This window comes from Scyliorhinus canicula, chromosome 7 (assembly GCF_902713615.1).
Source record: "Scyliorhinus canicula chromosome 7, sScyCan1.1, whole genome shotgun sequence".
NCBI lineage: Eukaryota > Metazoa > Chordata > Chondrichthyes > Carcharhiniformes > Scyliorhinidae > Scyliorhinus > Scyliorhinus canicula.
The window spans coordinates 156568820-156594383 of record NC_052152.1 but is presented as its reverse complement, the minus strand read 5'-3'; the positions used below and the strand labels follow the sequence as shown (position 1 = coordinate 156594383).

General features: G+C 49.4%; 1 protein-coding gene across 1 annotated transcript in view; it reads right to left on the bottom strand.

Moving 5' to 3' along the window:
• The window catches only part of LOC119969467 (probable phospholipid-transporting ATPase IIA), a 280025-nt gene that overhangs the window by 186058 nt on the left and 68403 nt on the right, over window positions 1-25564 (bottom strand). Inside the window, exons 3-4 of the mRNA XM_038803124.1 lie at window positions 16909-17022; window positions 9282-9390 (exon numbers count right to left, since the gene is read on the bottom strand). Of these exons, the coding sequence (XP_038659052.1) occupies window positions 9282-9390; window positions 16909-17022 (223 nt within the window). The remainder of the gene's footprint in view (window positions 1-9281; window positions 9391-16908; window positions 17023-25564) is intronic.

Genomic DNA, 25564 nt, shown 5'->3' with positions numbered 1-25564 from the left:
GGGGCCTCTGGGGGGAGGAGGGGGGTTCCTGCACCGGGGGGGGGGGGTGGGGGGGGGGGGGGGGGGGTGGGGGGGGACCTCCGATGGGGTCCGGCCCACGATCAGTGCCCACCGATCGGCGGGCTGGCGTCTCTAAGGGAGGACCTCCTTTCCTCCGCCACCCCACAAGATCTATCCACCATCTTCTTGCGGGGTGGACTCGGGGAGGATGGCAACCACGCATGCGCGGGTGACGTCATTTACGCGGCACTGCTTTTTGCGCGGTGCCAATGCCCAGTGCGTGTAAATGACGCGACGCCGCTCCTAGCCCCCCCCCCGGGGGCGGGAGAATAGGGGGCTGGGAGCGGGCTCCGACACTGGAGTGAAACACTCTGGCTTTCACTCCGGCATCGGCACTTAGACTCCGGTTGGGAGAATTGTGCCCGTAGTGTTAATGTAAGCCTACTTGTGACAATAATAAAGATAATTATTATTATTATTCCAATGTTTTTATAAAGTGTTTAGGGGGCGTCTCAAGATGAAGGTTCCGTCTCTCTCTCCATCTCTCTCTTTTATGAACACTGGCAGTTTCTACCTCAGATGGTAGGGCTGCCAATGTGTCATTGCTAGAGGGCCTCCTACTGACCCCCCCCCCCCCCCCCCCCTCCCCTCCCCTCCCTCCGCTCCCCAGCCTCAGGAGTCCACCCTTAATTGGACATTAAGCCCGCCTTCTGGTCACTAATTGACTTGGCATGGAAAAATGACATTGAGGGCCGACCTCCATCGCGGTGCAGGGTCACTGCTCAAACGTTCTCTTGAAATCAGGTTCTAGGCCCAGAAGAAGAATCTAGCCAAGGAGTTTCCTTTGCCTCTGTCCTCAATGCTACATTAGGTATTGCAGTTCTCTCCGGGCACCTGTTGAATGCCCACTATATATTTCAAGGAAGAAAGGTGTGGAAACGTTGCCCCTCCCCACTCTCTGAGGTGAAAGAGCTAGAGAGGGAAAAAGTCCATGGTGTAGAGAGGAGTATAATGGATTTCGGTGATAGTTTTATGTGTTAACATTTTGATTTAATTTAGAAACAGCCTATGGAGGTTTAGTGACAGAAAATGCTTGCATTAAGAGCACAAAATTGAAGTTGATAAAATTAGATAAACAACAACTGCTCATTAACTACACCACAATACACAACAGACAGATCCAGCACATTTTATACTGGAGAAAGCACTATACTCTAACTGAATGCAAGGTGAAGCTTTGGTGCTTTGCAGTTACTGCTGAAATCGTATTTCCGCACAGAAGCTGCTCATTATGGTCAATAACAACTTCCAATTATAACAATAAAGATCCATTAAAGGATTGCCCTTTAGCCTACATGAAATCAATTTAAAATGTTCAAGAAGCACAGATAATTTCATTCATACTTTTTTAAGGGAGGTCTTGTGGGTAGATTCCCTGCCTCTGAGCCAGATGCTCCAGGTTCGAGTTCCACCCCAGGACTTAATTGCCAAGGGAGGTGTGTTCATAATGCGGCCAAACAGGTTGAGTGTGTCAACCTGCAAAATCCTTCTAAACACAGCAATGGCCGGCAGGAAGAGTGGCAGAGACTCCTGGTCAGGCACCCTAGATGTGGAGTGGAAACCCCTCAAGCTATAAGCCCCTTGACAGACCAAGCAACCTGTTCTAAGAATTACTATCTATGGGAACAAGCAAAAGTCTGTCTTAGCGCACCATTAGGTGCGGGAAGAGAATTGGAACTGGAATATATTTTTCAGGTGACATTCAGTTAATCATAAACTCACCAGAGGACAATGATAATGTAAGCCTACTTGTGATAATAAAGATTATTATATTATTAGTCAAGGGGGTAACTGCTCTCCTCTGCCAATACTATTGAGTTGACCAACGGGACGTTTGCAAGTGCAATACTTACTTTCCGCTTTGAGTGTCTCCTCAAAAGCAATCTGCGTGCATTGGAGCCTTGTTGAGAACTATCCTGCCCAAGGACTACAGCCACGTGAATCAGAAGACTAAACGAAAACACTCGTTAAAAAATTCTGATTACATATGAAATAAAAAAGCCCAAGTCAATGCCAAGTTTGCTGACCTCAGATAGGGTACTAATTTGATCTCAGTGGTCAAAGATTAGAAAGAATAAAGAACTGTGTCCTGATTTTAACTCCCTCTTTCTAATTCGCAACCCCTGCTGGAGGTGCTGGTGTGTGGACATCAGGGGCGAAATTCTCCCCTACCCAGCCGGGGCGGGTGGGGGGGGGGGGGGGGGGGGGGGGGGGGGGGGGGGGGGGGGGGGGGGGAGGTCCCGCTGTGGCGGAGTGGCAAGACCCACTCCGGCGTCAGGCTAGGCCCGCGCCGGAGTGGCTCCCGCTCCGCTGGCTGGCGCCAACGGCCTTTGGCACTACGCCGGCTGGCGTCGGGGCTGGCCAAAAATCCGGCGTGAGTCGGCGCATGTGCCAGAGCATCGGCGGCCGCTGACGTCACCACCGGCGCATGCGCGGTAGGGGGGTCTCTTCCTCCTCCGCCATGGTGGATGCCGTGGCGCCGGCGGTAGAAAAAAACGCCCCCACGGCACTGGCCCGCCCGCCGATCGGTGGGCCGCGATTGCGGGCCAGGCCACCGTGGGGGCACCCCGTCGGGGTCCGATCGCCCCGCGCCCCCCCCCCCCCCCAAGGACCCCGGGGGCCTGCTCGTGCCGCCAATCCCGCCGGCACAGAGGTGGTTTAAACCACGTCGGCGGGATTGGCCTGTCAGCGGTAGGACTTCGGCCCATCTCGGGCCGGAGAATCGCCACGGGGGGCATGTCGGCCGGCGGGGCGTGATTCCCACTCCCGCCGATTCCCGGGTAGCGGGGAATTCCAGCCACGGCGGGGGCGGGATTTACGCCAGCCCCGGGCGATTCCCTGATCCTGCGGAGGGTCGGAGAATTCCGCCCCAGATGAGAACAGGCTGGGGCACAGTTGTAATGTTCTACACAGCCTAGAGATTGTCAACATTTGTTGTCAAGGGCGGCACAGTGGCACAGTGGTTAGCATTGCTGCCTACGGCGCTGAGGACCCGGGTTCGAATCCCGGCCCTGGGTCACTGTCCGTGAGGCGTTTGCACATTCTCCCTGTGTCTGCGTGTGTTTCACCCCCACAACCCAAAGATGTGCAGGATAGGTGGATTGGCTACGCTAAATTGCCACTTAATTGGAAAAAATAATTGGGTACTCTAAATTTATAGAAAAAAACATTTGTTGTCAATGCCACTCTTGAAACCAACAGGGGGTCAATCAACAAGGGTGGGTCAAGACCATTTGCAGGAAAGAGGTGAGGAACAAAATAAACGTAAAACTAATTTATTTACACATAACATAAACAACTTTTTGTCTGCCTGTCATAAAGTTGGATTACAATAAAGTATTTTGACCCAATTTTCACTTTAGATAAAACACAAGTCTTTTTTCAGTCGAGTGAAAATATGAGTGGCTTTTATTGGTGCTGTTTCTCACATAGCATGGGATAATTTAAATGCAAGGGAGTATGGTCATATAATGATGCTGCAAAAATATGTCCATCAAGGCAAGCTGGGCTTTCAAGGCTGACTTTTTTCAATACATTTAAGGTTTGGGATATTTTTGCAAGATGTGACCGAGTAGAACCTTAAGTCCAGCTGCAGTAATAATCTGCAATGTGTTACGTTTATGACCAGGCAGGCAGCCAGTTCAGGAGGAAATTAGCAGAAATGACAAAGGTCACATTGACTTTATTACTTAAAACACTTCATTTACATCTCCTTGCAGGATGCACTTCACGACACAACTTCAGATTAACAATAACCAGCCCAGCTCCCTGACAGTCCAGCAACAAGCAGCAATTTCTAACACTTCCACTTTGCACGGAAGTGTCAGACGGGGCCCTATCACAGCTCCCTCAGTGTGATTCAGGCCAAATGTTTAAGCAAAGCAACTAATAGATCCAAACAATAAAGTTCAGCGATATTTCCCTCTTCCTTTCCTCCAATTCCCCACAATTGCATTTTCTTTGGTCTCTAGTATTCAGCAGCTGATCTGTCAAAATTGAGAACGACAACAGTATCATAGAATTATAGAATCCCTATAGTGCAGAAGGAGGCCATTTGGCCCATCGAGTTTGAACCAACCCTACAAAAGAGCACCCTACCTACCCTACGCTATCCCTGCAACCCCATAACCCTACTTAACCTTTGGACACTAAGGGGCAATTTTAGCATGGCCAATCCACCTAACCTGCACATCTTTGGACTGTGGGAGGAAACCGAAGGACCCGGAGGAAACCCACGCAGACACGGGGAGAACGTACAAACTCCACACAGACAGGCACTCGAGGCCGGAATTGAACCTTTGTCCCTGGCGCTGTGAGGCAGCAGTGCTAACCTCTGTGCCACCGTGTGACATAAGATGTCATTCTAGTAATGCTCCGTGTCAGATTGATAAATGCAAAATTCATCGGGTTTCTTCCCCTTGGATAACTTGATAAAAATTAAATTTATGCTCGTCAGGAAGGAAAACATTTTTAAAAAAGAATATTCCAGGAATATTACTGAGCTGTCGGCTGGTACGTAACATGAAAGCAGTGGCCCCACCCACAGTTTCAAGGTCAGGTGGTTGGGGGGCAATGGGAGGATAAGGTGGCAGGCAAGCTGCCTCCGCTGACCCTGGAAGTCACAACTGGATGTTATGATTGTCGGGCATTTAGTTGCCTCAGATTGTGACTGTGTTCCCCACCCCTCAACCTTCAATCATGAGGCCAGGGGGCATTCTTAATATAGGTTCAGGTATCCATGGGTCACCTCTTTACTCAAACCCACAGTCAGTGTGATGATATGTGCCTGTATGCATTACAATGTAAAGGTGCCCAGCAGAGCAAGGATTAATGTGGGACATGAGAGTGGCACTGCCCACAGTGTGATATATGTACTCATACAGTAAGAGAACAGTTCATAAGTACACTCTGTGAGCAACTAGCCTGCATGGTGTGAGCAACATGGAACTATAAATAATTAAAGCTCACCAATGAAAGTGTTAATATTTAAACACACAAGCCTCAAGATTTCATCAATGAGTCACCGCCACAGCAGGACACAAATTCCATATTATGACAGGCAGAGTGCCCAACAGTTCCTCCCACAGTCTACCAGGATTCACCTGACCATTGTCCACTTAAGGACCTCAAATAATCAAAGGGTGAGCAGGCTACCCACCACATATGCCACCAAAAGAAGCAAGTAGGCGATTGGTACCCCCACCACCATAGCATCTGTTTTTAATACTCCCACCAACCACACTTTCAGTGGTGGGGTGCATAAAATTCCAGCCATAGCATTCTTTCCCCTTTCAAAATCATCCGTTATATGTGGCAAACTCTGCATTACAAAATGCAAAGGAACATAGGGGGCAGGCTTCTCCAATAATGGGGCCATGTCCCCACGCCAGCGTCAAAACGCGGACGTTTCACTCTGGACTTTCCTTAAGAAAGTCCAGAGCGATTCTCCAATTTGCGGAGGCTAGCAGGGCCCTGGAGTGCTCCTCGCAGCTCTGGCTGTGGATACGGTGCCCTGCACTTCCAGTCGGGAGTCCGTGCATGTGCATAGCAGCGGCCTGCGGCAGCTGCCCCGTGTGACATGGCAGGCTCAGCCCGCGGAGCGGCACCAGGAATGTAGGTCCCGTCCCCCCCCCCCCGAGATTGCAGGTGCCTGCGGATCAGTGCAGCCCGATCACGTGCCTGGCAGTCTGTCAGGCCCCTCCGGGGTCCGGAGAATCGTGAGAGCGGCGTTGCACGGATTTTGGCGTCAATGCTCATTCTCCGCCTCTGATTCCATCTACCTCCCAACTACCTTGCCTTTGATGAATCAAGCTGTTCACAAACTCAGCATCCTATTTGGCTCTTAGCTGAGCTTCCAGCTATGGGGAGGGTATGCAGTTTGCACTTTCTCCCCGTGTCTGCGTGGGTTTCCTCCGAGAGCGGGGGGGGTGGGGGTATGTACATTTGGGTGCCGGAGAAACAATTACATTGGTTATGTCCAATACAGAGAGGGCAATACGAGAATGGATCTGGTGTTGCTGTTGTTACTTGCTTCGCCTGGATAGTTTTCGCTGCCGTTGTTGTTACGCATTGGTTCTCACTCCTGAAGATTTGTTAGCCCTCACTATGTAGGTTTACACCTGAAAAGTGGCCACTTGGGCAAGATACTGAAGAGCACCCTACACCAGCAAATGTTAGCAGCTTCAGTACAGATAGGTAGAAAGTACCAAAAATGTAATCGTCTATCTGTTAATTCTAAAGCACTTTCTCCTTTGAATCCAAATGCTAAATTTGGAGTTAGAAGTAATGTATTATGGCGAATACCATTTTCGCAAAGAACTGCACAAATCCATACTCCAAATCCACAAAGGGAGAATCGAACCATCTCCCCATGACATTCAACGGCATTGCCATCACTGAATCTCCCCCCATCCTCGGAGTTATGACTGACCAAAACATTTACTGGCACAGCCATATAAAAACTGGGACAGGTCAGAGGCTGGTAATTCACCTCCAGGTGTGTCAGGAAACACTCTGTAATTGCTTGGATGAATGTAGCTCCAACAAAACTGAAGAAACGTATCATCCAGGACAAAGCAGGCCACTTGATTGACACCTCATTCACAACTTTAAGCAGTCACTTCCTCCACACACAATAACAACCTGGTGCACCATCTAAGGGAAACATTGCAGTTAATCGCAATAACTCCTTCATAGGCAACTTCCAAACCTGTGACCTCTACTACCCAGACTTGAAGAACAAGGGCACAGGCACATGGGAACATCACAACCTGCAAATTCTCCTCCAAACCACACACCATCTTGACACTGTTTCTTCACTGTCATGAGGTCAAAATCTTTGAAGTCTCTCCCTTTAATGTGCCATCTGAAATTATCTAGCAAGCCACTCAGTTCAAGGAAAGTTCGGGATGGGCAACAAACTCTGGCCTTGCCAGTAACGTGTACACCACGTGAAAGAATAAAGAAACAAAAACGTGCGAAATTCTCCAGCCTTTTCGCAGCAGGTTTTTCCGCGGTAGAGGCAGCTTACCATTGATTGCCCGCAAGATCTTTTAGTTCCTCAGAGTCACTGGCGATTTACATTCCACAACCGTGCCACAGGTGGGAAACCCGTAGCAGGGGTTGCCTTCAGAGGAACCATAAGATCCTGTCGGCAAGAAGGACTGGAGAATTCCACCAATAGCACTGAGGGAGTACTTCCACCATGTGGACTGTAACAGTTGAAGAATGCTGTCGCCTCCACTTTCTCAAGGGAATTGACTGCAAGTGATGCCCAGATCCAGGAACAGATCAAGTAAAAGGGTCAAGTACTTTTCTCAGAGCTTCCCCCTTCCTCAAGGTGCATGGTTTCTTGAATACTATCTCACCAAATATCCATGCTTCATTCGTGAGCGTAGATGGTGAGTGTCACTCGGCCATTTAACTATGGGGGGTGTCACAGCCATTTGATTCTTCAGGGCGTCACATCTAGAAACCATCCTGTCTTCACCCAATATCCATACACTCCAGTAGGAGTCACTGAGCAGTAAGATTGGGCAGAGAACCTAGTGGATTTTTCTCCTTCCTATCCAAGTGCTAAGATTAATTGCAAAGCTTTGCCTGTCATCCAACAGAGATCAGCTCAGTATAGACAAGGGCCAGAGCTCAAACCTTCTGCTCTTTGTGGCTCAGCTCCACACGAGAGAGTGCATTTTGAAACTTATCAATCCAAAGAAGTCTTTGAAAGGTGATCATGCATAATGAACAATATCGAATTGGTCTCACACCACATTTCCAAATTTTACTTCCATTGGCTTTAACTGAAACAAAAAATTGAGAGAGATGTATAATGGGAGGGCAATTGGGTATTGTCCATTGTAAACCATTGCCTGGTGGTACTATTACCCAACAGCCACTATAATTGATTGGTTAAGATCCAGAATTCTGTACTTACCTCACTGCATGCTAATATACATACTTAACACAAGATATGAAATGCTCAGTAATTATATTGAACCAGCCTTTTAAGAAAATTTTTGAATAAATTACTAGATACAAACAATACTCTGAGCAGAAAAAATGACTGAGTACTTAAACACTCCTCTAATTGGTCAGATACGCAGAGAAAAATATTTGTGTACGATAACAATGACTTGGTGGGAAACTGGCCTAATCATACAAGGAATCAGTTTCAAACCTGTCAAAGAAACCCGAAATAGAAATACACCTACAGGATCAGTACAGATTAGTAAAAGCAGATTGTGTTCAGTTCTCTAACCCAACCTTGCACCCCATTTCAGATTGGATTAGTTCCACAACATTGAGATTTCATGGCACTGTTATGGCCATCTGTCAGGGTTAAACACAGCAGCCATCTCATAAAAAATGAGGTCAGCTCTGAGGCCCTGTCAGCACTGTATATCTTTCAGCGTGTTTGGTCATTTGTTCATACTCTTAAACATCTCTGCAGGTCTTCTCAATTCACGCAGTATTCTTTCCATAGCTTGTGGAAAAGAGGTGAGAATTCAATCAGAGCAGCAACAGGCTATTTTATCAAGCTCAAGAACGGTAACCAATTCCTATTGGGAGGCTCATGACAAAATTACCAATTCTGCAATCAATTCAATGACACTTCAAAGATATATTGACATAGGGCAGGGTTTTCTGGCCCTGCCAATGTCAACGAGAATTTAAATGGACCACTGCATTCGCAAATCCCGTCATGACGGGACCAGAAAACCTCAGCGATAGTGTTTACAATGAGCCCACTTCTGTGCTATTGGTAATACTTCAAATGTTTTAGGCTACATTTAATTCACCTTCAAATATTTGATCCATTAACACTATAGACTTCTATTCTGTTTGGTGCTGATGAAGCGTCTCCAATGTCATGTCACTATATTTGTTTTGTGCAGGGGATGTGAAGAAGGTTCCATATTTACTCAAAAACCTTCTATTAAAGGAGATTTAAAGCAATGAACCTAAACTAAGATTGAACCTAACAGCAGTCTTTTTTTAACCAAACCATCTTTGCTATGCAAATGACAGATACATCATAAATCTCTCGGAGTTGTCCAAATGGGGGCTCTGTCATATCACTTGTCTAGCACTGCAGAAACAGCACATATGCTCTCCCGGAAAAGAACCTTTGATTTTAAATGTTGCTCAATTTAGTTAAATCCTACTGTTTTAGCAGCTGGCAACAGGATACAAGAAGCAGGAGCAGGGTCCTAGGTGCTGACCTCTTGTTGTGAGCTTGCTGTAGATCTGGGAGTTCACTTCTTTGTCTCGGACATAACATCGGATCTCCTCCACTGCCTCTCGAATGATTGTAACTGCCAAGACAAAACCCTGCAAGCCAAAAATAAAATGAAAGTCAATACTTTTAGGGTTGGTAAACAAGTTTGTTACCATGCACTACCCTCAATAAAAAACACAGCACAAGGAACTGGAAATTGAACAAAATTAAATGAGGTATCCACTGTAGTGATTGCCTCAATCCAACCTAAGACAGTACACAGCAGATTTAGCAGGATTCCAGGCTGGAGAGCAGTATTTTTAAGTGCAGGTGTATTATTACAGTGAAAATTCTGTACTTGACCAAGCACCAATCTATAATGTACGGAACCACTCCGCCTCGCTATTTCATATACTTCAACTAGATATAACTGTTACTGGGTTTTCCGAAGTTTCTTTTGAAAAGCTGTTCTCAGATCTTCTAATCTGTCCATCCAGACTAAAGACCCCAGGTTGAATTCCTGACATTTACAGATCTCAGCTGAAACAGCAGTTTGTGTGTTAAAATTAGCCCCAGCACCCAAGGCAAGGGAGGGAGTAAAGATACTTCCAAGTTTCCCATTGCTGCTTCCTCTCCAATGGCCACTGCATGTCTGTGGAAATTAGGCAGGAACCTTCAGGTTCAGTTGTGATGCTTTCCACAGTTGGCAGTTCACCCCACTAGATTCACTTAAAAAAGGGTCACTTGGATAGAGTTCTCGAGGGTTGCTGACACAACTGAAATTCTACCACAGTAACGATCAGCACCATCCAGATAGAAAGGAAGAGAAGATAAAGAAAATGAGATGTGGAATGCACAGGGAAGTCCCAAGAATGTTTCAAAACAAACAAAAGCATAAATTTTCTGCCAACGTCCTTGATTTCACTGAGCATTAAAGAATGTGGAAAATCTTGGAATCATTGAAGAAGCAGTTTGAGGCTGGCATGACAAAGTGCTCAATCTTGATTGATGAACAAAGATGGGCCAAATGGCCTTTTACATCTATATCTGCATGCATCAGTGATAGTGACACTACATTTGGCCTCTATGATCCTAAACGAGGGATGGAGAAAACCATCCAACTGTAGAAGGTAAACCTTTGTTGGCAGGGACAGGTTTAAATGTGATGCTCCCTCTCTCCAGCTGGGTTATCTAACATTATTCAGTTCTCTGGGTTTAAATATAATCAGTGGCCCAAGTCCCCCATGAACCAGCACTTCCAAAGGAAAGGAGCGGTCAGGACAGAAAAGGTACAAAAAAGAAAACACTTTTCTTAGTGCAGATGGAGATCACTGCCTGAATGTTGCGCATGTACAACTCTGAGCTTTATATACAAGTTGCGCTTCTGTGCCTAATGAGAATTGCAGGCTAAAGAGCTGAGGTCCACAATCTTTGTGTGCTCACTGCCTTAAACGTGAAATGTACCTTCACTGGAGCGTTGGATTCCAATCCAGAATGGCACAGACAAATTCTAACCCCACTATAATAACTCATAAGGAAACTGTCGTTAATGAATGTGAATTTATTTACAAATTTACACAAGTCTGCTTAATGTAACATCTCACTTCCAGTGCAATCCTAGATGGAAGGATTTGTTCTAATCAGGCCCTGAGTTGGGCCTGCTTTTATATCTTGCTCCTAACGAGCCACAGGTGGTTGGCCTCTGCCCCCTATCCAGGGAGCTTGTATTCCACCAGTCCCACAGGGAGATCAATGATTGTTTCCCCATGGTCCTCGTGGGGGTTATAACACCCACCCAGAACTTTCTGAATTCAACTCCAAACCTGAGAATTCTGCCAATTCTCAGCTACGAGACGGAACACAAATCTCAGTGATGGAGACACTTAAAACATCAGTCTACCCTATCTCTCACTGGTCAGCCAGCACAGAAAACCACAAGACCTTCAGCAGCCTTGGCTGTTTCCCCTCGCGGCTTTATAAACAGCAGCAAATTTCACTGTAACTGAACAGAGGCAAGAGAGGAAATACAAATGTACTTGCAAACAATAAAAAGATTGGTTATCAGATTTACAGCGATTAATGGAGCTCTGCCGATAAAAAAAAAGTAAGTTGATTCCACAGAATTTACACCCTAGTGACGTTGCCTGTCTCCACCACATTGCCGCACCCTCTCATTAGAATTCTTGTTATAATAACACAGGTGCAGCTAAACATTTTTTTTAATGAACTAACATCCTACCTAAGGTTTCCTGTGGTCACCCCCACCCCACCTTGAAATTTTACAGTGAAAACAAAATTAAATGATTACGGCTCAGATATTCTGCTTTTACAGAGCTGGGCATGTATATCAGCAGAACGACTGCCCACCATAAAGATGATGCCTAACCCAGGTCATTTTCCAGCCCTGGGGCCTTCAGCATAATAATGACAGGTTCTCCAACTACAGCTGAGGGAGGCTAGCCTGAAGAGGGCACAGTGTTCTGCTGTCAGCAGAAATTGTGCTTAAAATGTTTTGTCGAGTAACGCTGAAAGCATAATAGGCTTTGTGGCCTTCTAACTTGTCCTTCTGCCACCGGTAGTTATGCTGGATATCAGGGGGAGACTGGCTTGCTTAGCATCCAGCTTTACTGCGGGGCAAAAGATATGCCTGACAGGAATTCTCATTACTTCAAAATGCCTCTGTTAGAGCATATCCCCCGCCCCATTTCTCAACTCCGATCATCCAGTTCTGCAAAAACAATGGTAGAGGTTAGAACTAAGCTGTAAACATCTGTACTCTATAAATCAAATACCAGCAGCCTAGAAGTGACTAATAGTAAATCATTGATTCTATTTAAAATACCATCACTTAACTTCCTGAAACACTCTTAGACTGTACTGTCATGGGGCAGCACGGTGACACAGTGATTAGCATTGCTGCCTCACGGCACCGAGGTCCCAGGTTCGATCCCAGTTCTGGATCACTGTCTGTGTGGAGTTTGCACATGTTTACGTGGGTTTCTCCCCCACAATCCAAGGATGTGCAGGATAGGTGGATTGGCCGCACTAAATTTCCCCTTAATTGAAAAATGATGAATTGGGTACACTAAATTTATTTTTTTTAAACTGCACTGTCATAGCTGTGTGCTGACATCATCCTCAAACTAGGAATTGTCCATTATAAACCATTGCCTGGAGTTACTAATACCCAACAGCCACTATAATTGATTGGTTAAGATCCAGAATTCTATACTTACCTCACCGCATGCTAATGGACATACTTAACACGAGATATGAAATGGTCAGTAATTATAATGAACCAGCCTTTTAAGAACATTTTTCAATAAATTACTCGATACAAACAATACTCTTAGCAGAAAATATGACTGAGTACTTAAACGCTCTTGTAATTGGTCAGATACGCAGAGAACAATATTTGTGTACTATAACAATGACTTGGTGGGAAACTGGCCTAATCATACAAGGGCGGAGACCTGCTCCTCGATTCCTGGAGAGTGACCTGAACTTGCTTCTGGATGCCGTGGAGGAGGGGCAGAGCACACTATACCCCCTTGTGGGTACGAGACACCAAAGTTAATGTGAGTAATCCCGCCTGGGATGTGGTGGCTTCTGCAGTCAGTGTCAGCAACCTGAGAAGGAGGACCTATGTCGAAAGAAAATGAATGACCTTCTACGAGCTGCAAGGGTGAGTTCCCACCTGTCTCCTCCTGACATCAGTCATATCTGTCTCCCCCAGAATGTCACCATTAATCCATTCAGTGCCACCTTGTAGCCCCCCCCTCCCCCAACATCCAACCTCCCAGTATCTTCCTCAGAATCCCTCGCAATCTGCTGATGCACATCTGGTGGAGGCAGGAACGTCCAAGGGATTGGGCAGTCGGAGGTCTGTTGGACCCCAGGAAACAGCTGGCCCCCAGCCAGCTTCCATGCCTCTGGAAAAGTTTCTCCCTGAGCTGTTGGAGATGCAAAGGCAGAGCCGGGAAATGATTATTCTCTTCTACCCAAATCAGGAGCCTCCATCCCTCAGGCCACTGGGGGCCAGAATCTGGAGTATTCTGTTCAGTTCTCCTGAAAATTCAGCCTGAAAATTCCACAATGGCTGCGGGAAGGTCATCTTTCAAGAATCCTTGCACACGAATGTCTGAGTTCAGCCAGTTGCTTGGATTGGGGGGGGCCTCTCAAACCAGCCATGGAGCTCTGTCATAATGGAGAACCGAAACAAAAACCCATTGAAAAAAAACTGAGTTCAGCCAGGCCCCAGGTGTGCAATCGAGGAAGCTCTTGAGCGTTAATAGGGTATGAGATGCAGCAGAGACAAATAATCTCCATAGGTCCTATGAAGCAGATGGCAGCTGACTAAACCGCAGTTGCTCGTAAAAGTTACGGGGCATGCAATCAAATATAAACAAACAAGTACAAAGGTATAAAAGCAGGCAGTCTGCAACAGTGAAACCACAGAGCCTATTGTAACTGTTAAGAGGTGTTAAACATGAAATAAGGCAGTCTTTAAGGCTTCACAGACCCATTGCGATTCTCATCCCAGGGGAGACCCTCGACCTGGCCCCCTCCAGCCAGCCCAATGCCCCCAGTGGGTGGGTGGTGGCCAGTTGGAGGGGGTAGCATGCCACTCTGCAGAACTGGGGACCAAGGTGGGTGATCAGTGGTGTGGCAGCAAGATGACTGCCTTACAAGTCACGGCAATGGAGGTCTGTGCCTGGACACTGCCCAGTCCCCATGGGAGGGGGTCACCCTATGCCCACGGCCCCTCCCCCCGTCACCCCTCCTCCAAATCCCTGGCCCTTTTAGAGCCTACCAAACCGCACCCCCCTCCCCCCACGCCAGCCCTCATCAGCCATGGCATCTGTTTCCCGATTTTTAAAAGCACAAGTAAACCTCAACACCAGGAATCCCCCCCCCCCCCCCCCCCCCCCCCCCCCCCCATGGAGACAGAGGATCGTGGAGGACCCGGAGAATACTGGGTCAGGCCCGCTAATGATATGCCAACATCCTTTACTATATGTACAGAGTGGAACGCATTGATACCGCTGTCAAGGCACCAGAGAATTACAATTTGGCGTGAACTCGGCATCCGCCACGATTTCGGAGTCAAAATTGATTCTCCGCCCAATCGCATTTCCCGATTCCGGCATCGGCCGACGGAGAGTCCCACCCATGAAACTTGACCTTTTCTGCATCTGTTCATCCTGGAACCTCCAATCATAGATCATAGAATTTACAATGCAGAAGGAGGCCATTTGGCCCATCGAGTCTGCACCGGCTCTTGGAAAGAGCACCCTACCCAAGTTCAACACCTCCACCCTACCCCAATAACCCCACCCAACATTAAGGGCAATTTTGGACACTAAGGGCAATTTATCATGGCCAATCCACCTAACGTGCACATCTTTGGACTGTGGGAGGAAACCGGAGCACCCGGAGGAAACCCACGCACACACGGGGAGGATGTGCAGACTCCGCACAGACAGTGACCCAAGCCGGAATCGAACCTGGGACCCTGGAGCTGCGAAGCCATTGTGCTATCCACAATGCTACCGTGCTAGCCTTAATTTCAAAGGACTTCAGTAAAACGAATGGAAGATTGGTGTTCCGAAAATTAAATGATAATTACACAATAAATCTATTTAGCACAGTCCCAGGAATCATAAAATGCAGTTTGGGTCTGTTTACAAGCTCTTTTCAGAAGCCTGATGTCATTTTGATGTGCAGAAACAGAACTGGCCAGAAAACCACAAGAAATCCAAAGCATATAGCAGCGCATTTTCCATTCATGCCTTTTCTTTCAAACAAAACATTTACAAAGTAAAACAAAGAGGTCTAAAAAAATATAGGTTGCAAAGAAACTGCTCAACAGGAAGCAGCATATCTATTTTATTGTTATAACAAAACAAGACTGAGTGATTGATTGGTTCACTACTAACTGTGCAGAATCTCTGCTCCATAAAGTTAATGCCAACTAACAAGGCGTCTTTCACAAGCAAACTTGCCCCTCAAACTCCAGACTCCAGCTGTTTGTGTAAAAGCGTACCCTTACAGTTTGATTCATGCACAGAAAATAGTGACAATATTAATCATCAAGATCAAGGATTCAAAATATAATTTATTCAACAGAAACACCTCATTCATTTTTTTTGTTTTTATAAATTTAGATTATCCAATTATTTTTTCCAATTAAGGGGGCAATTTAGCATGGCCAATCCACCTACTCTGCACATTTTTGGATTGTGGGGGCGAAACCCACGCAGACATGGGGAGAATGTGCAAACTCCACACGGACAGTGACCCAGAGCCGGGATCGAACCTGGGACCTCAGCGCCGTGAGGCAGCTGTGCTAACCACTAGGCCACCATGCTGCCCTGAAACACCTCATTCATGTGCAGTCAGGACATTCATCCTCATTTAATGAGCAAAATTTTCCACTCTGAACACAAAGAATCTGGTGGTGTGGTCTTCGCATCGCCGTGATAGAGGCGACAATGCCGGCCCCCACCCTCCCACAAGGAACAAGGAGAGCCCCCCCCCCCCAGGTGTGGAGCTCCCCAGAGGGCAATCCATCCCTCCCCCAGCAGTGCCACCCTAGCAGTGCAGGGGGACAGTGCTTGGGCATGTGTCCCCCCCCCCCCCCCCCCCCCCACCCCCAGGTGGCTATACTTATCTGGGCGCCCCCGGCAGGCTCACCGCCACTGCTTCACATTTTAAAAAAGCAGTTGTACACCTCGCCAACGCGAAGGAATTCTATCTGTGCAAGGAACATATGGCAGGAAAGCCCGATACTTTAAATTTTTTGAAGTGCATTGAAATTAGGTTCTCGCCTCAGGGCACCGGCAAGAATCTCATATTCCGATCCTTGTGAGATTTTGCGCCCACTTGGCCCTTTGCGTTCACGGCTAATGTGGGCACGAAATCGCACCAAAATGTCAATGGCCAAATAAATCTGATGACGAATTTCCAGTATGATAGCCAGATTCTAATGCTTTGACAAAAATTCACTGTGCTGAAATGAGGCGACTATCAGGGTTACTCCCACACCCTAACCTTTGGAACTCATTACCAAAGTCCATGTCCAGTTCCCGTCAAACCCAGCTGGAATGAGACTGGTAGACCGGATCACATGGCATTAGACTACTACTGGTGACCCATGAAACTGCACAGCAGGAGAATAGAAATTGGAGAAGGGATGGGACCTAACATCTAAACCTAACATGTTTGTGGGCGGCTGCTACTGGCCAACAATGTAACCATGGTACTTACTTTGACATCTCCTAGTCGTGGCGTCTTCTTATGCTAACTTTCTCGAGCGCAATGTGTGTACGCATCTGGCTCAGGATTAGAACAGACCTCTGCTTTTGGATCTCAAATTGACACGCGTTTTCCTGGGGTGAAGGATCAATACTGCCCCAAACCTCACTGTTAAAATGGCACAGTGTGTGAAAGTAACATGAAATCCAAGCAGCACATTGCCATATTCTTATCAACCACATGCCCTATTCTTGTTAAACACTAGAGCTAAATTTGGTGCTCATTGGACTGCAGTATTCATTAGGACAATATTCAGCCTCATACATCGCATTCTGAGTAGTGTAATGAAGTCAGGTGAATAATGATGGACTTACCAAAGGAGCCCAATATGTGTACAGGGCACCAAGTCGCAAATCTGGTACAAACTGGGAACATGCCAACAACAGGAAGTATAGATTGAAGAAATACTTAAACTGGTTAAAAAGTACCTACAAAACAAAAGAAAAAGGATGCATTAGATTTGAAATGAAAGATCCCAACCTGAAGAAAAATGAGTTGATTTTGAAACAATTATATTTACAATATTGTTTTAAAGCAATGGGTTTTCTCAATTTTAGACACTTCGCATGCATGATCCCAATCCCAAAAAAGATCTTTCGACAGCGTATTTGCAAAATGTCTTGAAACTACAAAATACTCTCCCCAAGAGAGAGTTAACAGGGGCACTTGACATGGGTAAATGTTCTACAGTGGACACATGTGGCAAATTGGGGGCAAATTGCAATTGAAATGGTGTTTGTTTTCTGTTATAGCTCAGGGTCAGGATTTTATATGCTTGCCACTGTGTGTCTTCCACTGAGGGATGCAGAGGGCTATTTAAATTGCCATTTACTTTGGCAGGATTATAATATCCTGCCAGATGGAAGGAGCCATAAAGCCCTGGCCCAAGTTTCCACACCAACAACTTTCTTTCTTTTTTTTAATATAAATTTAGTGTACCCAATTAATTTTTCCAATTAAGGGGCAATTTAGCGCGGCCAATCCACCTACCCTGCACATCTTTTGGGTTGTGGGGGCGAAACCCACGCAGACACGGGGAGAATGTGCAAACTCCTCACGGACAGTGACCCAGAGCCGGGTTTCGAACCCGGGTCCTCAGCGCCGTAGGCAGTAATGCTAACCACTGTGCCACCGTGCTGCCTACTAACAACTTTCTTTACATTATCACAAACGTACGATCCTGCCCGCCAGTGGAATGCACTGATGATGCTGAAGTCAATGGTTTGTCACATCCGCCGCAGCAGGACCCACCACGCTGGGGCCTGGAAATCATGGCCAAAATCTTCATGAACCAACACAAACAGGCAGTGTAGTAGAACATAATTGCTTTCTTTTCCTTGCATTAAAAAATTGCATACCCATATTTAAGAGTGGCAACTTGGTTTAATCAATAGAACAGAAAGAAAAGTGAGCAGTCGACCGCTTATGAATAATCTGATTTGAAATCACTGAGGTGACTTTAATACTATGCAGAACCCATGACTAGTTTCACGGGGGTACACTGGTCAACTTCTAGGGAAAGTAATTTTTTTTAATACTTGAAAACTTTTGTAAAGTACTTTCTAGGGCCTTTGTCTTTAAAAAACAGAGGACTTAAGTTGAACCTCCTCAAACAGACAGAAACAGGTGCAAATAGGGGAAACTCGCCCTGGTTATTAATTCAGTCTGGGCAGTTTTCTGGGCTGGGCTAACTTCCAGCATAATGCTTTTCAAACCAGCATTAAAGATCATGGAAACACAGTTTATACTTGACATAACTTGGGCTTAAAATTCCCCAATTTAGGGCAGCACGGTGGCCTAGTGGTTAGCACAACCGCCTCACGGCGCTGAGGTCCCAGGTTCGATCCCGGCTCTGGGTCACTGTCCGTGTGGAGTTTGCACATTCTCCCCGTGTCTGCGTGGGTTTCACCCCCACAACCCAAAAATGTGCAGAGTAGGTGGATTGGCCACTCTAAATTGCCCCTTAATAGAAAAAATAATTGGGTAATCTAAATTTAAAAAAAATAAAAAATAAAAAAATAATTCCCCAATTTAGGGCAGTGGGTAGCACTGCTGTCTCGTGGCACAGAGGTCCCAGGTTCAATCCCTGCTCTATGTGGAGTTTGCACATTCTCCCGATGTTTGCATGGGTTTTGCCCCTGCAATCCAAAGATGTGCAGGGTAGGTGGATTGGCCATGCTAAATTGCCCCTTCATTGAAAAAAATGAATTGGACACTCTAAATTTATTTAAAAAGAAAAATTCCCCAATTTATTTTGATTAATTCCAGTTAAACTGTGCTGAAAGAAAAAACAGCACAACTCTCTGGTTTGAAGTCACTGAAACTGCATCAGCCTAGAAATAGTCTCAGAATTGTAGGATTATATTACAGCTGGGAATTACATTCTTCTAAACAAAGGATATAGATCAGCAAGTTGTGGTTTGCATATTGATGCTGTTCAGGTACACATGGACTATGGGGAATTGGCAAGGATTTTATTTTACATTAGCTAATATCCATGGACTGGATTATATGCTGCAGGCAGGCTCCCTGCACCCCAGCATAAATTTAAGAAACAAACCAGCCCCCGTTTGGCCCAATCACCCTGCTTGAATTTTTGTCAGGTGACTACACGTTAATTAGTACAAGACAGGGATATTTGTCCATCTCCAGGAGGAAGTGCCGCTTCATAGAGCTCCCAGCCAATCAGCATCAGCAGCTCTGCACCACACCGGATTGGAGGCCACTGTAATCCTGCAGGAAGCGCAGGAGGAAGAGGAACCATGGATGTCCCGAAACCCAAGGAAGCCCAGTGATGTGACCATCAATTCACAAGACACGTGGTTGGAAGTGAACAGTGGTTTTAATAGTCTTACAACTGAGCCTGCCTGCGACGAGATAACTGGCAGCAGGCTCACAACTGCTAGTGGAAGGAGCCATGGGTGGAACCATGGGCGGAGCCAAGGGTGGAGCCCAGTACAAACTCCTCATCTCCCCCTATGGGCAGAGCCGCGCAACTGCTCGTATACCGAGCTTACAGAGACACAACACATACCATATAACACAGTGTGAATTACTAGGATTGTGATTCACCACACCCAGGATCTTGTTAGAGCTGGGTTGGCAGATTCCGGCAAGGGGGTTGCGGGGTCCACACCGGGTTGCAAAATAAGGGTGGGTTAGGGACTTCCGGTGGCCGCGATGCGCAGTTGAGCCGCACATTCGGGGGCTCCCGCAAATAACGGACTTTGGGGCTCTTTTCAGAGCCCCCAACGGAGCTGAGGCGGCGAATCCCAACGGGGGAAGTGGCCAGGAGTCGACCCCAACGGTCCCATGGTCCGGACCAGGAGTGGGGCAGTGAGAAAACCGTCGAAAACACCTAGGAAAAATCGGGGGCAGAAAAACAAAATGGCGGCCGGCGAAGGCCTCGAGGAGCTGAGGAAGTGGGCCCAGGAGCAGCAGGCAACTCTGCTGAGCTGCTTCCAGGAGCTGAAGTTGGAGTTGTTGGAGTCCCTGAAGGTAACGAACAGGGAACTGATGGAGACCCAGACAGCCCAGGGGGCTGCGATCCGGGAGCTGCAGCAGCAGGCCGCCGAAAGGGAGGACGAGGTCGTGGCCGTGGCGGGGAAGGTGGAAATGCATGAGGTGCTCCATAAAAGTGGCAGGAGCGGTTCGAGGAGCTGGACAACCGGTCGAGGAGTAAGAATTTGCGGATCCTGGGCCTCACGGAGGGGCTGGAGGGGTCGGACCTAGCGGCCTATGTGGTGATGATGCTAAACTCGCTGATGGGGGTTGGGTGCTTCCAGGGGCCCCTGGAGTTGGAGGGGGCCCACAGAATTCTGGCTAGGAGGCCCAAGCCGAACGAGCCGCCACGGGCAGTGTTGATGAGGTTCCAACGGTTCGTGGATCGTGAGTGTGTGCTCCGGTGGGCCAAGAAGGAGCGGAGCAGCAAATGGGAGAACACGGAGGTGCGGATCTTCCAGGACTGGAGTGCGAAGGTGGCGAGGTGGAGGGCCGGGTTTAACCGGACGAAGGCGGTGCTCCACAGACGGAGGGTGAAGTTTGGAATGTTGCAGCCGGCGCATCTGTGGGTCACCTATAAGGATCGGCACCATTATTTTGAGTCCCCGGAGGAGGCGTGGGCCTTTGTGCAAGCTGAGAAGCTGGACTCAAACTGAGGGTCCCCCTGATGGGGGATGTTGTATAATACTGTATTTGCATTTGCTTGGTTTAGTGTAAGATGTGGGGTGGCTTTAGGGTGGGTGGGGTGATGTCGTACGGTTTTTTCTATATGGGTTTTTAAGCAGGGGTCGGGTGGACGGGTTCGGGCAGAGGGGTAAACGGGGAGTTCGGGGAGCTGGTGGGGGGGACTGACAATGGGAGTGGCCCTGGAGGAGGCAGGGCCCGGCAGGGCAAAAGCGCGGGCTTTCTGCGGGGTTCCCGCACTGTGAGAGGGTGGGGGTATGTTTTCTTTTCCCGCGCAGGAGCGGGGGGAGGGTGGACTCGTTGACGGGCACAATGGAGGAGGGGCAGGCCCACGTGGGGAGGAGCCGAAAGGAGGGCAGGAGTCGCCGGGGTCAGCAGAAGTTAGCTGGCTCACGGGAGTGCTGTAGAGGGGGGGGGGGGGGGTACCGGGTTGCTGCTGAAACGGTCAGGAAGGAGCTGGAGGACGCAGGGGGTGCTGGAGGGGTGGAGTTGCCGCCGTGGGAAACTGGCAGAGCGGGGTGGGCAAGGGAAGGGCTATAGCTAATCGGCAGGGGAAGGGGGCAGGGAGGCCTCGGATCCAGCTGATAACTTGGAATGTGAGGGGGCTGAATGGGCCGGTCAAGCGGGCCCGAGTATTTGCGCACCTGAAGGGACTGAAGGCGGATGTGGCTATGCTCCAGGAGACACACCTGAGAGTGGTGGACCAGGTCCGGCTGAGGAATGGGTGGGTGGGCCAAGTGTTCCACTCGGGGCTGGATGAGAAGAGTAAGGGGGTGGCGATCCTGGTGGGGAAGAAGGTGTCATTTGAGGCGTTGAAGGTGGTGGCTGACAGTGGCGGGAGGTACGTGATGGTGAGTGGCAAGGTGCAAGGGGAGCGGGTGGTGTTGGTGAATGTCTATGCCCCAAATTGGGACGATGTGGGGTTTATGCGGCGTATGTTGGGCCTGGAGGCGGGGGGCCTGATCATGGGGGGAGACTTTAACACAGTACTGGATCCTCCATTGGATCGATCCAGGTCCCGGACGGGTAGGAGGTCGGCGGCGGCTAAGGTGCTGAGGGGATTTATGGGGGGGGTGGACCCCTGGAGGTTTGCGAGGCCAAGGGCCAGGGAATACTCATTTTTCTCCCACGTACAGAAGGCCTACTCGAGGATTGATTTTTTTGTCCTGAGCAGGGGGCTGGTGTCGAGGGTGGAGGATGTGGAATACTCCGCCATTGCCATTTCAGATCATGCCCCGCACTGGATGGACCTCGGGCTGGGGGAAGAGAGGGACCAACGTCCGCTCTGGCACATGGAGGTGGGGCTGTTGGCAGATGAGGAGGTGGCCGGGAGGGTTCGGGGGTGTATCGAGAGGTACCTCGAGGCCAATGATAACGGGGAGGTTCGAGTGGGGACGGTCTGGGAGGCATTGAAGGCGGTGATGAGGGGGGAATTGATCTCCATCCGAACCCATAGGGAGAGGGGGAGCAGAGGGAGAGGGAGAGACTGATAGGGGAGATGGTGCAGGTGGATAGGAGATATGCAGATATGCGGAGGCCCCAGAGGAGGGATTGCTGGGGGAGAGGCGTAGCCTTCAGGCCAGATTTGACCTACTGACGACCAGAAAGGCGGAAGCTCAGTGGAGGAAAGCACAGGGGGTGGTGTATGAGTATGGGGAGAAGGCGAGCAGGATGCTGGCACACCAGCTCCGAAAGAGGGACGCGGCCAGGGAGATTGGGGGAGTGAGGGATAGAGCTGGGAAGGTGGTGCGGAGGGGGGTAGATGGCAATGGGGTCTTCAGGGACTTCTATGGGGAACTGTACTGGTCTGAACCCCCGGTGGAGGGGGGTGGAATGAGGCGCTTCTTGGACAAGCTGCGATTCCCGAGGGTGGAGGAGGAGCAGGTGGAGGGACTAGGGGCGCCGATCGAGCTGGAGGAGGTGGTCAAAGGGATAGGGAGCATGCAGTCGGGGAAGGCGCCGGGGCCGGACGGGTTTCCGGCGGAATCCTATAAAAAGTATTTGGACCTGTTGGGCCCCCTGTTGGTCCGGACCTTTAACGAGGCAAGGGAGGGGGGGGCTCTGCCCCCAACTATGTCACGGGCGCTGATTTCCTTGATCCTGAAGCGGGACAAGGACCCTCTGCAGTGTGGATCATATAGGCCGATTTCGCTGCTGAACGCCGATGCTAAGCTGCTGGCAAAGATCCTGGCCACTAGAATAGAGGATTGTGTGCCTGGGGTCATTCATGAGGACCAGACGGGGTTTGTGAAGGGAAGGCAGCTGAACACAAATGTACGAAGGCTCCTCAACGTCATTATGATGCCGGCTGTGGAAGGGGAGGCGGAGATAGTGGTGGCATTAGATGCGGAGAAGGCCTTCAATAGGGTTGAGTGGGAGTATTTGTGGGAGGTGTTGGAGAGGTTTGGGTTTGGGGAGGGGTTTATCCGGTGGGTGAGGCTGCTCTACGAGGCCCCGATGGCGAGTGTAGCCACAAATAGGAGGAGGTCGGAGTACTTCCGGCTGTACCGGGGGACGAGACAGGGGTGCCCCCTGTCCCCCTTGCTCTTCGCGTTGGCGATTGAGCCCCTGGCCATGGCATTGAGGGAGTCAGGGAACTGGAGGGGCCTGGTGCGGGGTGGGGAGGAGCATCGAGTGGCGCTGTACGCGGACGACCTGTTGCTGTATGTGGCGGACCCGGTGGGGGGGATGCCGGAGGTGATGAGGATTCTTAGTGAATTCGGGGGTTTCTCGGGGTATAAGTTGAACCTGGGCAAGAGTGAGGTGTTTGTGGTGCATCCGGGGATCAAGAGGAGGGGATTGGTAGGCTCCCATTGAAGCAGGCAGGGAAGAGCTTCAGGTACCTAGGGGTCCAGGTGGCGGGGAGCTGGGGGGCCCTGCACAAGCTCAACCTCACAAGGTTAGTGATGCAGATGGAGGAGGAGTTTAAGAGGTGGGATATGTTACCGCTGTCACTGGCGGGGAGGGTACAGTCCGTTAAGATGACGGTGCTCCCGAGGTTTTTGTTCCAGTTCCAGTGCCTCCCCATCCTTATCCCGAAGGCCTTTTTTTAGGAGGGTCAACAGGAGTATCACGGGATTTGTGTGGGCGCATGGGACTCCGAGGGTTCGAAGAGTGTTCCTGGAACGAGGCAGGGATGGGGGGGGGCTGGCGTTGCCCAACCTCTGTGGTTACTACTGGGCTGCCAACGCGGCGATGGTGCGTAAGTGGGTAATGGACGAGGAAGGGGCAGCATGGAAGAGGATGGAGGTGGCGTCTTGTGTGGGCATGAGCTTGGAGGCGCTAGTAACGGCGCCGTTGCCGCTCCCTCCAATGAGGTATACCACGAGCCCGGTGGTGGCGGCTACCCTCAAAATTTGGGGGCAATGGAGACGGCACAGGGGAGAAATGGGGGGCTCGATGGAGGCCCCGATATGGGGGAACCATCGGTTTGTCCCAGGGAGCATTGATGGCGGATTTCTGGGCTGGCACAGGGCAGGGGTTAGGAGGTTGAGGGACCTGTTTGTGGAGGGGAGGTTCGCGAGTTTGGGGGAGTTAGAGGGGAAGTTTGGGCTCCCCCCGGAAAACATGTTTCGGTACATGCAGGTTAGGGCGTTTGCCAGGCGGCAGATGGAGGGGTTCTCCTTGTTGCCCCCACGTGGGGTACGGGACAGGGTGCTCTCGGGGGTGTGGGTCGGAGGAGGGAGGATTTCGGACATATACCGGGTAATGCAGGAGGTAGACGAGGCCTCGGTGGAGGAACTGAAGGGTAAATGGGAAGAGGAGCTGGGTGAGGAGATTGAGGAGGGGACGTGGGCGGATGCCCTGGAGAGAGTGAATTCCTCCTCTTCCTGTGCGAGGCTTAGCCTCATACAGTTCAAGGTGCTGCATCGGGCCCACATGACTGGGTCGAGGATGAGCAGGTTTTTCGGGGGAGAGGACAGGTGTGCTAGGTGCTCGGGGAGCCCAGCGACCCACGCCCATATGTTTTGGGCGTGCCCAGCGTTGGGGGAGTTTTGGAAGGGGGTAGCAAGGACGGTGTCGAGGGTGGTGGGATCCAGGGTCGAGCCAGGCTGGGCCCTCGCGATTTTTGGGGTTGGGGTGGAGCCGGGAGTGCAGGAGGCGATAGAGGCCGGTATTCTGGCCTTTGCGTCCCTAGTAGCCCGGCGGAGGATCTTGCTACAATGGAAGGATGCGAGGCCCCCAAGCGTGGAGGCCTGGATCTCTGATATGGCGGGGTTCATTAAATTGGAGAGGGTGAAATTTGCCCTCAGGGGATCAGTACAAGGGTTTTTCAGGCGGTGGCAGCCTTTTCTGGACTTCCTGGCGGAACGGTAGGGAAATAGGCCGACAGCAGCAGCAACCCGGGAGGGGGGGGGGGGACTGTGCACATGGGTTTGGGGAGGGTGCTATCTCTTTCCCTTTCATTGTCTGGGTGCTCTTTTGTTTTTTTTTTGTTTTTTGTTTTTGTTCTTTCCCTTTGTTTGAAGTTGCTCTTGAAGCTCGGGGGGGTATTGTTCATGGGGTGTTACCGCGGTTGTTTGTTAATAGAGTTAAGATGTTTATATTTTGTATTTTGTAAAAATTTCAATAAAAAATTTTTTTTTAAAATAAGGGTGGGTTAGTGGAGAGGGTCTCTACTTGGTGCAAGGGCCTAGGAGGAAGGCACCCCCCCCCCCCCCACCCTTTCACTGACCTGCAGCCCAGAGGTTAAACCTGGCAGGCTACACGTCAGGCACCAGCCTCACCCACTTCCCATTGAATCGAAACAATGATGGATCGAGGCCCTTAGTTTTTTTTTAATTT